The 17,380-nt window shown below is 37.7% G+C and overlaps 1 protein-coding gene across 2 annotated transcripts in view; it reads left to right on the forward strand.

The window, feature by feature from the left end:
- The window catches only part of REEP3 (receptor accessory protein 3), a 96,223-nt gene that overhangs the window by 42,326 nt on the left and 36,517 nt on the right, over nt 1-17,380 (forward strand). For both annotated transcript variants that reach the window (XM_059397503.1, XM_059397505.1), the window contains exon 2: nt 4,113-4,185. In XM_059397503.1, coding sequence (XP_059253486.1) covers nt 4,113-4,185 — 73 coding nt within the window. The remainder of the gene's footprint in view (nt 1-4,112; nt 4,186-17,380) is intronic.

Genomic DNA, 17,380 nt, shown 5'->3' on the forward strand with positions numbered 1-17,380 from the left:
ACAAATTCTAAAATTCAAAAACAATTTAGAAGTCTATGGAGGAGTGGTAAATCTTGAAGAAAAAAGGCATTAACTGAGCAGGGGGCTGGAAAAGAGGCATATTGAGGAAACCATGTTGGAACAGATGGCTTATATAAGGAAGAGGTTTTCAAATTATGTTCTGATGAGCAACCACAGGGGCTGGTCAACAAGGTGGTAAGGAGGCCAACTATTAAAGTCTTTAAGCAAAGGCAGTGCAGCAGGTGTATTAGGAAGATTGATTTGACATTGGAGCCAGAGGCATGTGTTGGGAAATTATACTGTTAAGTCAGAGGAGATGGCATGAACCTAAATGTATCATTGGCCATGGGTTTGAAAATAAAATAGGAAGATGGATTCTTGGACTCTCACTAGGGAAAAGCCAAAAGGACTGGGTTAGATATTACAGCAAAGGAAGGAGGAGTCAAGAGTGATAGTGATGAAGAGTCTCACATTGAATTTAAGTGCAGTTGTGCTGGGTTGGAAGGCTTATGGAAGATAATTCATTGATTGTATCCAAATTCTAAAGGGAAATACAAAGTAGAATGAAGTTAACTTGAGTATGTAAATAGAACTACGATGTCTCGCTTCAGAATCTGTACATTGTATCAGCCATGGGGATGAATACAACAGACTTCGAAGTTGTGTTTTGATTGGCCCCTCAGTTCTTAAGGTTTGTTGCTTTCTCGGAACTCACTGTTCTGGATAGCCCCTGTGCCACATCGTAAATCCCTAGGTTCTGTGGCTAAAAAAAATGCGGCATCCAGTGTCTGTGGATTGGCTTCTGCTGAAGTAGCTTCACGGGGTGGTGTTAGGTAAGGCAGAGATTGTTAATGATGTGGCTTCCAGTTGGTGAAGATAAAATCGCCAGCAGAAGATTTGGCATCCTTTGAGCTGGTGACATCAGCCTCAAACCCAGGGCTCATGTTTATGAGGAATAGCAAAGTCACTAGGGATTTACTATCCTTCCCCCACCAAAAAATAAACTATAAATGAACTAAAAATATAGGAATGTAGATACTCATTTTCAGGGTAAGACAAGCTTATTTACTATAAATGCAAACACCTATTTAATGTAAAACTTCATAAATATGGGTGTTATGGGCTGAATTGTGTCTCCCAAATTCATATGAAGGCCTAATCCCTAGTATCTCAGAATGTGACTGTATTTGGAGATAAAAGATTAAAGAAAGTGATTAAGTTAAAATGAGGTCTTTGAGATGTCTTAATCCAATGGGACTAGTGTTCTTAGAAGAAAGAGGTTACACAGACTAAGAGATGACCATCTGAGGACACAGTGAGAAAGTGACCATTACAAATCCAAGGAGAAAGGCCTCAAAAGAAACCAAACCCACCAACACCTTGCTTTTGGCCTTCTAGCCTGCAGAACTATGAGAAAATAAGTATCTATTGCTTAAGCCATCCTATCTGTGGTTTTTTGTTTTGTTTTGTTTTTAAGGTTTTATTTATTTACTTTACAGAGAGAGAGCACAAGCAGGGGGACCAACAGATGGAGAAAGGGAGAAGCAAGCTCTCTGCTGAGAAGGGAGCCTGATATGGGGCTTGATCCCAGGACCCTGGGCCACCCAGGCACTACTCTGTGGTACCTATTTAATGACAGCCCAACAAACATAGTTCAGCACAGATTTTTAGCAATATGTAAATAATACCAAAACAGTATCAAACAACAATACTAAAACACTCTCAGAAGATAACAAGAACCTAGACAGATATTACTCAATATGCAAAGAGACAAAGAAGGACCTAGAATCTACAACACTCCAGTAACAGTGAGGAATGTAGCACCCAGAACTTTGTCTTAAATACCACCCTCCAGTGAAAGGCACCAAGACTCCTTGGAGAAATGACTGATTATAGGAATGAGGCAGGATATACATTGGATGAGTCTGGGGCATCATACAGTGCCAGAAAGTAGCATATTGTTCAGAAAAACAAACAAACATATAAACCTCACAATTATAGGTCTGTCTGAGGGACGCAGGAGCAAACTGAAAGATCTTGGTGCTCAAAGCCTTGAGCAGCAGAATGAAGTACTAGTGTGTTAAAACCCGAAGTGTAAAATAAACTAGGGAGTCCATATTGATATAGATAAATCACTGAATAAATAAATTGAGAAGAGGTAATTCTCCCATGCTGAAAAATTCAGATAATTCGTGTAGTTATTCCATTCAAGAAGATTGAACATCATTTCCTGAACTATGGCCTGTACATAGCAGCTTCCCAAGAACCACAGCATGGTTGGGGGTGGGGTAGGGAGTAACCTTACAGTGAAGTCTGATAAACCCTACCTCAGCCTGCTGGTCAAGGTTAACAGCAGTAATAAATCATGCTGATACATGTCCTTGATACAATAGGAAATGGTTTTCCTCCCAAAAACTGATACCTCAATTTAATCATGAGAAAACATGAGACAAATTCCAGTAAAAGGATCTCCTCCAATATCCACCAGTACTCAAAACTGTCAAACTATTTCCCAAGGAAAGTCTGAGAATTTTTTTCTTTTCTTTTTCTTTTTAACCGGAGAACTTAAGGAGACAGGATAGGTAAATAGAATATGCCATCCTGGATGGGATCTGGGGTCAGAAAAAGGATGGTAGGTAAAAACTAAAGAAATCTGAATAGAATATGGACTTCAGTAGTTAATAACATAGCAATATTGGTTTGTGAATTGTGACAAATGTACCATACTAATGCAAGATATAGGTAAGAGGGGAAACATGTAGGGCTTATGGTAACTATAGTGTATTCCCAACTTCTCTGTAAAATTAAAACTATTCCAGAATATTTTAAATAGTTCTGAAGAGTATAGAACAGGATATCATATACCATGTGCATCAAAAAGCCAGTAAACACTTCAGAAAGTCATGTTTACTGGTTTTCAGGAATGTATATTAAAACATCTGTGAGATTATTTTTCTCCTACTTAGCTGGCACATTTTCTCATTTTTTTAAATAATGATGCCAATGATCAGCAATGTATAGGAGTGTAAAAGTGGAACTGCTTCTCTGGAGGGCATTTTGATGTGAGGTAAAAATGTACGTGCTCTTTGAAGCAGCAACATCCTAACGAGTAAATGAGTATAATGGACAGAGAACTGTTTTTATGTTATGTGCAATCGCAAAAACCTGGAATCAACCAAAAGCCTCTTTTATGGGATTATTTAAATAAAACTAAGAGAATCTCAATGAGGAATGTAATGAAGGTATTAAGAATACATACGTAGAATATTTGAGGGCAAAAAACTCCATGATGTAGTACCTGAAAATGCCAATTGTAAGCCTTGTGTATGTGTTGTTCCATTTTTGGGTCTTTCCTTTCATTGTATGTGTGATTGTACATATCTGTTGGATCTGCGATTTGGCAAAGTAATCTTAACAGATGGAGTTAAATTAAATCCTGTTAATGATTTAAGCATTTTATAAATGTTTAAAGAGAATATTTTAATGCATGTTGTAATATATCACGTATTGACAGTACCATCATTATAATTAGAAGCCAGTACTTCTTAAAATACAGTGAAGGACCACTTTTATATTACAAGTTATGTGTGACACACAACATGTTGCATATAACATGTGTTAGATTTAGGTTTTGGGAATATTACATGTGGACAAAAAGTAGAATTTGCATATAATAAAATGTTGCCTGCTGTTCTCTCTGGTTGGGTTAGGACGATTTTTATTTTTGGTGATTTTCTGCATTTTCCAAATGTTCAAGGAACCATAGACTTTTTTGTGATGACAAAGGTTTTATTTTTAAATTCAAGTATAATGTGTTATTAATTTCAGGTGTACAATGAGAACGTTTTTTTAAATGATAATTTTGAAAATATTAAATTTTCCCATACCATACCTAGAATATTGAAATCCTCTTCATTTAAAAAAAAAAAAAAAAGAGTATTTTTACTTTTGCTTTCTGAGTGGATTTAGTTTGTGCACAAATTTGCATTTAACAAATTTACACCATTGTATGTTTCCCATGTAGTTTCTACTTTTCTTCTTATTAGGTAAAGTTTTTATAAGCAGTTAAAAGCATTATTGTATTTGATTAGTCTTCTACTTTTTACTTTTAGGTTGGTGTTTGGAATGCTTTATCCTGCATATTATTCCTACAAAGCTGTGAAAACAAAAAACGTGAAAGAATATGTAAGTATAGATTTATGAGTGATTAAGTTTAGCTTAATGAATCTATGATATACAAGATAGAAAAATCATTATTTTAGAAATAGCTGGGATAATGTTTTTGGATAAAAATGTTACATAAATTAAAAGACTAACTTCATTAACTTCATAAACTGATTTTGAATACAATTCTAAAGTGGAGTTTCAAAAATAAGTTCACTGTCAGTTGGCATTTAAGTAAGTGTAGGATTTCCAGGTGCGTAATGGGATCTCTTATTCTTTTTGTGGAAGTTCCAGGTTAAGAAGTTGGGTGGACTGTTTTTTAGCCTGTGAATTTATAGGTAGACTGAGAACATAATTCTTTCTCACCCCAAACTTTTTTCCTTTTTTTCATAGCTGTTATGTCACTTTTTAATTGATTTAAATACACGAATACCTCATCACTACTGACAACTGCAGTCCTTTTTCTTCTTAAATCAGACTCTACAGTTGATGCTTGAACAACACAGGGGTTCCCCCACAGTGGGAAGTCTGAATATAATTTTTTTAACTCCCAAAACTTAGCTATTAATTGCCTACTGTTGAACAATTGCCTACTGAAGAAGCCTTATCCATAAGGTAGACAGGCAGCTAACACAGGTATGTTAAATACTTATTAAAAGTTAACTGGAGAGGGGCATCTGGGTGATTCAGTTGGCTTGGCTTCAGACTCTTGATTTCAGCTCAGGTAGTGATCTCAGGGTCATGGAGCCTGCTTAGGATTCTCTGGCCCGCTCTTTTAAAAAAAAAAAAAAAAAAAAAGCAAGCTAGAGAAAAGAGGTTAAGAAAAATCATAGGGAAGAGAAAATACATTTATAGGACTGTGCTAGATTTATTGAAAAAGAATTTGAGTAAGTGGACCTGCATGGTCCAAACCTGTGTTGTTCAGGGGTCAACTGTACTAGCTGATAACATTCCTTCTTATTTGAAATGTTTGTCATACTGTTATTAAAGGACTTTTTTCCTGAATCCCATTAGCTTCAGTTGAAATACAGGGTGAAGTTTCTCAACTTTGCACCGATTTCACCTGTAAAGCATTTTAAACCCAGGATATGCAGACCGGTATGCTATGTAGTTGTGGTATTCTCCGATCTTCCCCCTAAATCTGGGTGATTTTTTGGGAAAAGAATTAAGTACAAATTGAAAATGAAGTTTAAATGAGATGCTGTAGTAATACAAAGATATTACCAGTGGGCACACAAATGCCATGCCCTAAAATTAAAAGGGGATAATGGTAAGGAATATGAAAGTAAGAATGTGGGGAAAAAAGAAATAGGCCTGTCATGTGTAAGTTCATGCTAAAAGAGCAAAAAAACTAGTGTTATTTAGCGACTGACCTAAGAACCATTATAAAATATTTATCTGTTTCTTACTATGCATCTGTTTAAATTCGTTCGTGTTAATTTTTAGAGACTTAAAAACATGGGCTTGTGTGTTCTAATTCCTTAATACTCAAATTTTTGTCACTGTATTTGTCTATAAATTTGGGATTAATAAGAATGGTCTAACCCTGCAGTTTTAATTGTCTCAGAAGTTAAAGATAACCCATGGAAGAGAATCCAGTAACATTCTTACTCAAACTGATGGAAAAACTATAAAACAGGATATATGTTGATATATGTACATATGTATGCATACATGTGTGTAGTTGGGTATATATTTCACATATTGTCTTGTAGTTTTCAGAGAATAACTCCTTATTAACCGAGTAGAAACTATCTGTATGTAATTTTGCTGTGATATTGTGACTCCGAAAAGTTCTCTTAATGTGCTCTTGGGAACATCAGAATAAGGAGTAGTTGAGGAGGAACTAGGCAGGTAGAAAGGCAGTTGGTTTGATAGTTACATGGTAATCACCTCTCCATAAACAAAATGAAAGCTAAAAACAAAAATGGCCAGGCATCAGAAAAGGAAAGGCAGGGCATTTACCTTTAACTGGGAAATACGATACAACTCGGAAGACCCGGCGACCAGGTTGTCTGCCATCAGGGCTGCTAGTGAGACCAAGCGGAGATGCCAAGAGGAGATGTCACATGAGAACATTTGCTTTTATTTAGTTTCCTACCAGTTTCAAAGTACGTTTATACATTATTGTTTCTAACTGCTACTGTAACAAATTGCCATGTACTTACTGGCTTAAACCAACCCAAATGTATTCTCTTACTGTCGAGGAGATCAGAAATCCGAAATAAATCTACAGGGCTGTCCTCTTTCTGGAGGCTATAAGGAAAAATCTGTTCCTTAACTTTTCTAGCTTTGACAGCCTATGTGCATCCTTGACTTAGGGTTCTAGTCATCATCTTCAAAGCCAGAAACATTGAGCTGAGACTTCTCATGTTTCCATCCCAGTGGTTCTCTCTTCTGCCTCCCTCTTCCACTTATAAGGGTGCTTGTGATTACATTGGGTCCACCTGAATAAACCAAGATCCTCTCCCCATCTTAGGGTCACCTGGTTGGCAGCCTGAATTCCATTTACAACCCATCTTCTCTTTTACCATATAACCTAACATATTCATAGGTTTTAGGAATTAGGACTTGGACGCCTTTGGGGGAAGGAGACATTATCCTGTCTACTATATCTCACTGATCCTCACAACAACTCTAAATCAATAAGTAAAGTAGGTGGGGAAATATTTCGGTATTACAGTTTCCGAGAAGTAAATTAAGTTGGCCAGGGTCACATAGATCTTTAAGGCAGGAATGGTATCGGATTGGATATCTTATTCATAATGTTTTATTCTTTCTCTGCTACCATGCTACCTTTAGAAAAGTAAATGAGGATTCTAGCTTCAGGAAAAAGTAGGAACAATTTTCACAGCCAGCCAGTGGACCTTCTTCCAACGTAGGCCTGCCAGGGCCATAAAAATAAGGGCATTTTTTTTTTAAGAAGGGCACTGAGGCTGCTTAACCAGCCAGTACTAGGACAGAACTCATAAGCATCTAAATCAACTGTGATTAAAACTGTTAAAAGTGAAATTGGGTTTTGAAAGTATTGGCAGTTCTTTAAGTATTTCCATTCTAAATTTACTTTTGACGAAATGTTTGAATATTATTTTCTTGCTGAGTCTCGCCTAAACTTAAACTCTGGTCTAACAGTTTTACTAAAACTCTGTTCTCATTGTTTTCCTGTGTACTGACCCCATCCACATTTGCTTTGTTTTGCATATGGTAGTTTCTTAGCAAAGTTAACCTTCTTCAGATTTCCCTGTTATATTTTTAATAGGCTTTCATATTATCTGATATTGTATTATTTGTTTGCATGTGTGTTTGTCCCCCTCCCCCAAGAGACAGCTCCACAGAGTTTTGCTGTTTTGTTAACTGCTACATTCCCTACCTAAAACAGGACGTGGTATTTATAGTAGGTACTCAGTATTTTTTGAATGAATGAGTAAATGAATATTCAGAATAAGAAAAGGAAAGAGGCACCTGGGTGGCTCTGACGGCTGAGCTTTTTGCCTTTGGCTCAGATCATGATCTCCACGTCTTGGGATCAAGCCCCATGTTGGGCTTCCGGCTCAGCGGAGAGTCTGCCTCACCCTCTGCCTCTGTCTCTCCCCCCACTCATGCTCTCTCACTCAAATGAATAAATAAAATATAAAAAAGAAAGAAAGAATAAGGAAAGGAAGTAGAGTTGAAAAGCGTACATTTCTTAAATGGATTGGTCTGGTTTCTCAGCTTTGATTTTGCTGGATTAAGGAGTATATAGTCCATTCTGACTTACCCCAAAGCTCAGTTTCTTTGTGGTATTTGGTTCTTACCTAAATTCCACTGATATCTACTTCAAAATTGTTTTCAGAAAGCAAACATTTTAGATTAATTTACTTCTTTCCACCCTAACTACTACCATTCCCCTTAAGCCTGCAAATAGTAGATTGCACCTGATAAAACAGATGCTGTACTCAAATCAAAACAAATGGAAAGTGCTGTGTATTTTGGCAACCTTCCTTTCTTCCTTTGCCTATTTTTAAAACAGAGCTTTCCTAGGATATAATTTCCTGTATAGTGTGGCTGATATGGCCTACTTAAAGTCTTTCAGCCTTGCAGTAATTGAAATGTAAACTTACTGAAGAATTAGTATGGTTTTGCAAATTTTTTTAGGCTTATACCATCTCGTGACTTGAAAATAGAGTGTTTACTTCCAAGTCGTGTGTAATTGCTGTAGCTTTTCTAGGAAACCGTGTTCTTATTCTAAGAATGTTGGAGAACGTGGCAATGAAAAGATTGGCTGACAGCACTTAAAAAATCAAAATCAGACATTTGGTCCCGAGACTTACTCTGAGCAAGAACAAAGAACAGTGAAAACTCTGGGAGACTACTCTTTTAAAAGGCTTAGAAATAGCCCTCTAAAACCCTATTGACTTGGTTTTGAAAGTGACCTAATTTTTCCTGGATACTTGGGTGATATGAAAATGAACAAATATGCCTCATACCAGCTTAACAGTTATTTTCAACTGGTAAAATGTGAAGCTGTCTGCTAGTTTTAGGGTGGTATAGAAGAGGAAAAAATACAATGAAGTATACATTTTTATATTGTCAGGAAGTATTCCCCAGGTATCTTTTCATATTTTTGTTTAAAGATCTTATTTATTTATTTATTTATTTGAGAGAGAGAGAGAGAGAGACAGCATGAGCATGGAGAGGGTCAGGGAGAGGGAGAAGGAGAAGCAGACTCCCCACTGAGCAGGGAGCCTGATGTGGGGCTTGATACCAGGACCCTGGGATCATGACCCTGGGATCATTTACTGACTGAGCCACCCAGGTGCCCCATCTTTTCATATTTTGGATTAAAAATACTCACTTGATTCAAGGATTTTCTTTTGGGAAGTACAAAGGTTAACCTCTGATTAAGTGGAATTTTTTGAAAATTAGTTTTGTCAAGCCACAGGCTTATATTTACTTACCAGAAGGCTGTTTAAGAGGCAGTTTTCTGATCTTTTGTTTCTGATCTGGTCTTCTGTCAACTTTTCTTTTTGTTCTATTTTATGATGGGTTTCTCAATTTCATTTTCTAACCCTTTAGTTAATCTTTAATTCCTGCTCCTGTGTGTTGAATTTCTAAGAGCGCTTTTCATTCAATGAATGTTCCTTTTCCTCTAGTGTCCTATTCTTATGTTGTTTAAAATAGCTTCCCTTTTGTCTGAATCTGTGAATGATGGTATTTTAGATGTCTACTTCCTGCATAATCTTTCCTTTGAATTCTGTTTGTTTGTTTCAGCCTCTGTCTGTCATGTTTGATTTTTCTCAAATGTTGGATAGTCCTTGGTCCTCTGCTCATGTTAGAGTATGATAGTCACAAGCTGGCTAGCGACCCTGTGCCCTTGAAGAGGCCTGAATGTCCTTTTCAGTGTAGGGTGGTCTGATGAGGCAATTGTATTTGTTCCCAGAGCTCCTGAGAGGAAGTACCACAAACTGAATAGCTTTAAAAACAAACAAATTTATGTCTCATGGTTCTGGAGGTACAGAGGACATAATCAAGATGTGGACAGAGCCACACTCCCTCTGAAGCCTGTTGAGGAGAATCCTTTTTTGCCTGTTTCCGGGGTCTGGTGGTTGCCAATCCTTGGTGCTCCTTACCTTCTAGCTATAGCCCTTCATGCTCTGCGCCTGCCCTCACATGGTCATCTACCAGTGTGTCTGTGTCTCAGAGTCTCTTCCCTGCTCCTTCCAAGGAAGCAGGCACATGAGATTCGGGGCCCACCATACCCCAGTGTGACCTTGTCTTAACTAATAACATCTGCAGTGACCTTGTTTCCAAATGATGTCACATCCTGAGGTACTGGGGGTTACAACTTTGTATTAGTTAGATCAGGCTGCCATCACAAAATACCACACACCGAGGACCTTAAACAACACAAATTTATTTTCTCACAGTTATGGAAGCTGAAAGTCCAAGATTAAGGTGCCATCAGGATTGGTTTTTGATGACACATCTTCCTGGCTTGTAGACAGCCACCTTCTCCTTGTGTCCTCATATGGCCTTTTCTAGGTGCAGGTGTGACAGACACAAGAGTGTCTTTTTCTTTTAAGGACATGAGTTCTATCAAATTAGGGCCCCCTTATGACTTCATTTAATCTTAATAACCTCCATTAAGGCCCCATTTCCAAATACAGTCACCTTGGGGCTTATGACTTTAACATATGAATTTGGGGCAATCACAGTTCAGTCCATAACAGACGTCAACATATCTGAGGGAGACACAGTCCAAACCATAAAAACTGTTTCCTTGGCAAATTGTCAATTTGTCTGTATCTTTTGGCATTTTCTCTCATGCAAGTCAGATTCTTCAGAGAAGATTCTACCATTCTGAAAGGTACTTGCTAGCTAGCATTCTGTTGATAGTATAATGGTTGGGGGCTCTCAGTTATTAATTTATAAACTGTAACTTAATTCCTCTCTCAACTGTGTCAGAGATTTGCAAATCCAGAGCTCCTCTGACTCACTCTTCCCAGAGAATCAGCCACAAGGTTCTTCTGGGAGGAAGGAGGCACATCACCAAACCACTAGAGTGGGAGGGCATCTGGGGGCCTGCCTGCTCCTTAGGCAGACTTAACAGCCATTCTTCCTGTCTTTTGCCCTAGTAGCCAAGAATTATGTCACCATTTCTTGAGCCTTTCTGGAGCTCTGCAGTGTCAAGTTGAATTGCTTCTCAATTTTTCCCACTCTCAGCTTAATATTCAGTTTTTTCAGGTCCCCTAAGTCTGTTGCTACTCATCCGCTTCCTTCCTAGCTCCAAAAATTTCAACCTTGTCTTCTCTTCTATATTTTCTGGACTCAGTTTCTTTTAAAAAATCACTTTTACTGTTGTTTTAATGAGATTTGTGGTAAGGATACAATTAAATGTGTATATTCAGTTTATCATCTTTACCCAGATTCCCAAATAGACTTTGTGAGTGGCATATTTCTGGTTGAAATATACTGCGATATCAAATAAGACTTATTTTATCATTAACATGGGCTCTTAAAATGTGTCTACATAGAAGATGGGTTAAAAGTAGTAATAGATATCATTTTTTAGATCTCTGACAATCATTTTAAAAGTTAATTTTAATTGACATCAGTGAATACATGCGTGTCCATCTTGTCTTGGGTTATTTGGTTTGTAAATCAAGTACCGATAAATAAAAATCACAATTTTCATTTAGGACAGTTAAATAAAATCACTTGGGACAGTTCATTATCCTTTAATGAAATAAATCTACTTACAATTATAAACCTGAGTCTACGGCCATACCACCCTGAACACGCCCGATCTCCTCTGATCTCGGAAGCTAAGCAGGGTCGGGCCTGGTTAGTACTTGAATGGGAGACAATTATAAACCTGATTTTTGATATGCCACGTTTACTTATTATATGTTAACTACATACCAGTATGTATTTTCACTGCTAAAGTAATTGATGCTATTATAATTAAGTGACTTAGACGCTTCCTTACATTTTCTAAAACCAATTTCTTCATAATCATCTCATGGCCGTTACAATGAACTCACTTTAGAAAACAAGTGTTAAATTTAAGTAAGGTTATATAATCGGGTTGTGTGTTAAGTGAATGTCTAGCATAGTTCCTTCTAAAATTTTAGAATGTGAATTACAGTACTTCTTGACCTTTATGAAGTCAACAAAAGCATGCCTCCAATTTTCACACTAAGATATAGCTGGCCAAGCACAGCGATCTGGTCCTTTTCTAGCTTCCAATGCAAATGCTTTGGAAAACATACACAAAGAAAAAAAAATTTCTCATAGTAACATTTAAACCTAATAGGCTAACTTGGGCTTTTGCTATTATCTAAGAAGAATTTGACCAATTGTGGTGCCAATGGAAATAGATTTTTGAAAACAGGGACAGAAACAGTGTTTCCATTAAAGGAAATGTTGTTAAGGAGTAAATTGGAGGGAGGCCTAGCCACCTCCACCCCAATCCCCAGTGATGGAACAGCTGAAAATCAGAAAGGCTACAGCAACCAAAACACTTGACTGCCACCACCCTCACTGAGGGGAGACAGCTTACTCTCTCTCTCTCTCAAATAAACATATAAATCTTTAAAAAATAAAAAAAGCTGACAGATATTCAGAAATATAATAGAAATGTAAGAATATGAGATTCTTTTAAAAATTACCCCAAAAATTATGTTATACAAATATATGAAATTTTGTCTGTCTCTTGGCTATCAGAATATACTGATTTTTTTTTTAAACCACATATCCAAACTCCAGGTCAAATGAGAAAACAGTCTTCAAAAGATCTTGAAAAGTCACAAAAGTATATTGAGTTGAATTGTTTTATTTTAAAGTATTGTATTAACTTAAAAAGATTTCCAATAGGTATCTTATTTTTTAAAAATTTTTTATTTAAATTCCAGTTAATATGCACTGTAGTAGTAGTTTCAGGTGTACAATATAGTGATTCAAATCTTACATACAAACTCAGTGCTCATCACAAGTGCCCTCCTTTATCCCCATCACCTATATCACCCATCCCGCCACCCACCATCCCTCCAGCAACCCTCAGTTTGTTCTCTCAAAGTCTGTTTCTTGGCTTGCCTCTCTCTTTTTTTTCCCCCTTGCTGATTTGTTTTATTTCTTGAATTCCACATATGAGTGAAAGTATATGGTGTTTGTCTTTGACTGACTGATTTCACGTAGCATAATACTGTCTCGCTCCATCCATGTCATTGCAAATGGCAAGGTGTCGTTCTTTTTGATGGCTGAGTAATACTCCATTGTATATGTATATACCAGATCTTTATCCATTCATCAATTGATAGACACGTGGACTGTTTCCATAATTTAGCTATTGTAGATAATGTTGCTGTAAACATCAAAGTGCATGTCTCCTCTAGACTTAGTGTTTTTGTATTCTGTGGGTAAATACCTAGTAGTGCAATTGCTGGATCACAGGGTAGTTCTATTTTTAACTTTCTGAGGAACCTCCATAGTGTTTCCAGAGTGGTTGTACCAGTTTACATTATCACCTATAGTGCAAGAGGGTTTCTCTTTGCCTATGTCCTCACCAACATTTGTTTCTTGTGTTGTTGATATTAGGCATTCTGACAGGTGTGTCTTGGCTATCAGATTAAATATAGACTGATTCCTTTGTTTTTAAACCACAGTTCCAAATTCTGTAGGTAAAATGTGGGCAAAAAATCTTCAACAAAAGATCTTAAAAAGTCATAAAGTTCGATGGAGTAGTTTTATTTTTAAATATTATATTAATTTTCGAAGGCTTCCAATAGGCCTCTTTTAAATGAAGATCTAACACTTTAGTTTTATCATGCTATATATTTTTTATTACTATTTTAAGCAGGCTCCATGCCCAGTGTGGAGCCCAATACAGGGTGTGAACTCATGACTCTGGGATCAAGACATGAGCAGAGAATAGGAGTCGGACACTCAACTGACTGAGCCATCCAGGAGCCCCTAAATGTGTTTTTTTTTAATCCCCAAGTAATTTTTATCTGCAGCCAAGGTGAAAATAATTAAGAGGTATCTTATGTTATTGTGAAAAGTGAATCATTTTGCTACATTGTACTTTTTAAATATAAGTTTTTGTATGCAGATGGACCTCAAATAGCAAATAGTTTGTTTTAGAAACATCTGTATGTAAATGGACTAATTAACAACTTGGAATGTCTTGTAGAAAAATAATGCTTTAACACAATTAATCATACGATACAATTATGGGGGTAAAGATATTCAGTTAGACTTTCTCCTAGTTCCAGTGTTGTGAGGCTGGCCATACAAAGGATTTCCTCCATCAGTAAAGTTTCCCTCTAGAATCATTCACCTTTCTGCACCTTACTCCTGCCTCTTTGTTCCTCAGACTGTGTTTACCCAGGGCCTTCAGGCTGTCCTGCACCCTGGCACTCAGCCAGCCCTTTCTTACCCCCAAGTGTCCTGTGACCTGTCACTCTTCCCTCTCCACTCACCCAAATGTGAACTTCAGTTCTCTAGGTGCTTTTGAAGGGAAGTAATTTGATATTCCAGGTTCCTTTTCAGTCACGACAGAGATTTATTCTTCCTGGAGTTTTTTCCTGCCAGTCTTTGCTTCTCAAGAACACTGTGTTATCCCATGTGGCTTAAAGGCTGGTTCTTACTGTTTGAATGATTATTGTAGGTTCAAAGTATGCTATTGAGCCCAGAATATAAAACTACAAGTTGCCTATAAAAGAGTGTATTTTAGCTAAAAGAATGACATTTTTCATGTTCTGTGTGCCTTGCAGTCTTGCCTGTCACCTGGACAAAGGAGCATATCCTGGAGTAGCTCAGTTAGTTCATTTGTGGAAATAGCAAGATGGGATTGCATGTGTGAAGGTAGATGGAATGATGGTACCTCCATGCCAGTCCTTAGAATACTTTACGTGGGAAACATGATGGGCCAAGACTTTGGGAACACTTAGGGAAAGAAGGTAGAGTGACTTTTTTTTTTTTTTTTTAAGATTTTATTTATTTATTTGACAGACAGAGATCACAAGTAGGCAGAAAGGCAGGCAGGGTGGGTGGGAAGCAGGCTCCTCGCTGAGCAGAGAGCCTGATGCGGGGCTTGATCCCAGAACCCCCGGATCATGACCTGAGCCAAAGGCAGAGGCTTTAACCCACTGAGCCACCCACGCGCCGCCCCATTTATTTTTTATTCATTTATTTGTTTTTAGGTAGAGTGACAATTTAATGTTAAAAGCACACGTAAGGGGCAGCTGGGTGGCTCCGTTGGTTGAGCATCTGACTCTTGGTTTCAGTTCAGGTCACCATCTCAGCCTGGTGGAATCTGAGCCCCTATCAGGCTCTTTACTCAGCAAGGTATCTGCTTAAGATTCTCTCACTCTCCCTGGGCCCCTCCCAGGAAATTCTGTGTGGTTCTTTTATAAGGGAACTGTTTTTCTCACAAATATTTATTATCCCAAATAAATCAATAGTACCTTAAATAGTATAAAAAAGTGAACTGTGAATTCTCAGCCAGTATAGGTGGAGAGAGTTATTTTGGACGAAGACGTCATTCTTTCCTGAATTCTGCTCCCGCGAACAGTTCCCATAAGCAGATCCTGCTTTTTACATCTTCTTTCCAACACTCCCTTTTAAATTAATTATCACCTAGTTTTTAAATATGTTTGCACTTTTGCCTTCTCTCGAGTTCCTCAGACTGCTGAGGTTAGGGACAAGATACACAGGGCTTCTGTGATGCACAGTCACTGGGGAAGACCAAGGAAGTAGGGTGACAGAGGCTTCCATTTCTAGTTACAGTCCATTATTCCTACAGGCTAATTAATCCGTGAGGTCTTTGGCAGTGATGCCTGGGATCTTGCAGCAGCTTCACCATCTGAGAATATAATCCCCAGACATCTGAATTTGGGGGAGCTGTACAAAGTTAAGATATTCTTAAATGGGGCAGTGGGGGAAGAAGTACCCCAAAGTTGAGGAAGCCCAAATCAATTCTAGCCTCATGTATTCACCCCAAACACATGTCCCTTTTTTAAAAAAAGAACTCTTTTCAGCCATGGCGTCTATTCACTTTGGATTGAACTTCAACTAGCTTATTTTCAAGCATGCTTCTAACTTGGCACAGCTGTGGGAAAAATCCCATAACCGAGCCATCTGGGTTGGATAAAAGAGGGAGTTTTTCTATTGATTTCTCACATTTTGTTCCTTTTTGTTTTTAGTGGGGAAAAATCATTATGAAGTAACCAAATTATTGCATAATGTTAATGAAACGGGAGAAATCTTTTCAACTCTATACTATTGCTAAAGAATTCTATATTAGAAGGTCTCTGTTGTCTCTGAAATGTGGTGTAGAATGAATGTTTTGGGTGAATTGACTTGCGTGAATAATAATGGTCAGAAAATAAAGTTCTCTTTGGGTGGTCTGAAATTCAGCAGTGTTTATTTCTTTTTAGATTCAGCAAAAAAAAATTTTTTTCCTGTGAAGCATATTTTAGCATTTTCTGATCTGTCTTTACTTAGTGTGGTTATAATTGAAATCACTAGGCATATGTAATTTTTCATTTTTTCTTAAAGACCAGCATTAATTGCTTTATGATTCAAAGAATCTGGAATTATGAAATGCTGGAAAATTACTTATTCCCTGATAAGTCTGAGAACTTTGACAGAATAGACTGTTTTGTATGTTATGAACTGCTGTTTGCAGTCCGGAGTTACTTGTTTGTTACGTGTTTGAGTCTTGCATCAATCCAGACCTTAGAATTAAGAAACTAAATTTCTATTATTTATTTATTTAAGACCGAGCAAGAGTGTGTGTGCAGGGGTGGTGGCAGGGGCATGCTCAGGAAGCAGGCTCCCGGCTGAGCGGGGGAGCCTGATGCAGGGCTTGATCCGAGGACCCTGGGATCATGGCCTGAGCCAAAGGCAGCCCCTTAACAGACTGAGCCCCCCAAATTAAGGAACTATTAAGCAAAAGTCTTCCTCTGCTCTTGCTTTACCTGATCCACGGTGCTGGGTGCTGGCAACATGATAGTGGACAGGTTGGTTTCTGTCCCTGTTGGTTGTTATAGACTAAGCAGCAGGGGTAGGTGTTATATAAACCATTGCTAAGAAAGGATGGTGCACAGAGATTATACATGACCTTTAGAGGGGCGGGAGTTAATTAGGGAAGGCTTTCCTTTGGAAGTGAAGAAACTTCATTCCTGCAAGGCAAATAAATAATATATACTATTTAATAAAACATTAGTAGTTACATGGTGGGCAAACACTCTGTTGGTTTTCACCAAACCTTATTCTTTTATGTCCTCTTTTATTAATCCCTCCTACGAAAGCTTCTTGGTGGTAGGAATACCTTGACATCAGGTTTATGCCTATTTCATGTAGAAGGGTTTTGTTGCTAAAAGGCCCTAAGTAATATCTATCAAATTAATATATCACATAATTTTTCTTTTATCATGCAAGTGTAATTATACACTGAGATCATTTAACATATGTTACTGTTAATATCACTGTTGTTATAATATCACACTGGTCCTAGCACAGAATAAGTTATAAAGATACAATTTAAGAAAAAAAAAAATTGGGGGCACCTGGGTGGCTCAGTTGGTTAAGTAACTGCCTTCGGGTGTCTGGGTTCTCTGGGTCCTGGTATTGAGTTCTCTGGGTCCTGGTATTGAGTCCTACATCGGACTCCCTGCTCAGCAGGGAACCTTGCTTCTCCCTCTTCCACTCTCCCTGCTTGTGCTCGCTCTCT

The sequence above is a fragment of the Mustela nigripes genome, chromosome 4, assembly GCF_022355385.1.
Source record: "Mustela nigripes isolate SB6536 chromosome 4, MUSNIG.SB6536, whole genome shotgun sequence".
Classification (NCBI taxonomy): domain Eukaryota; kingdom Metazoa; phylum Chordata; class Mammalia; order Carnivora; family Mustelidae; genus Mustela; species Mustela nigripes.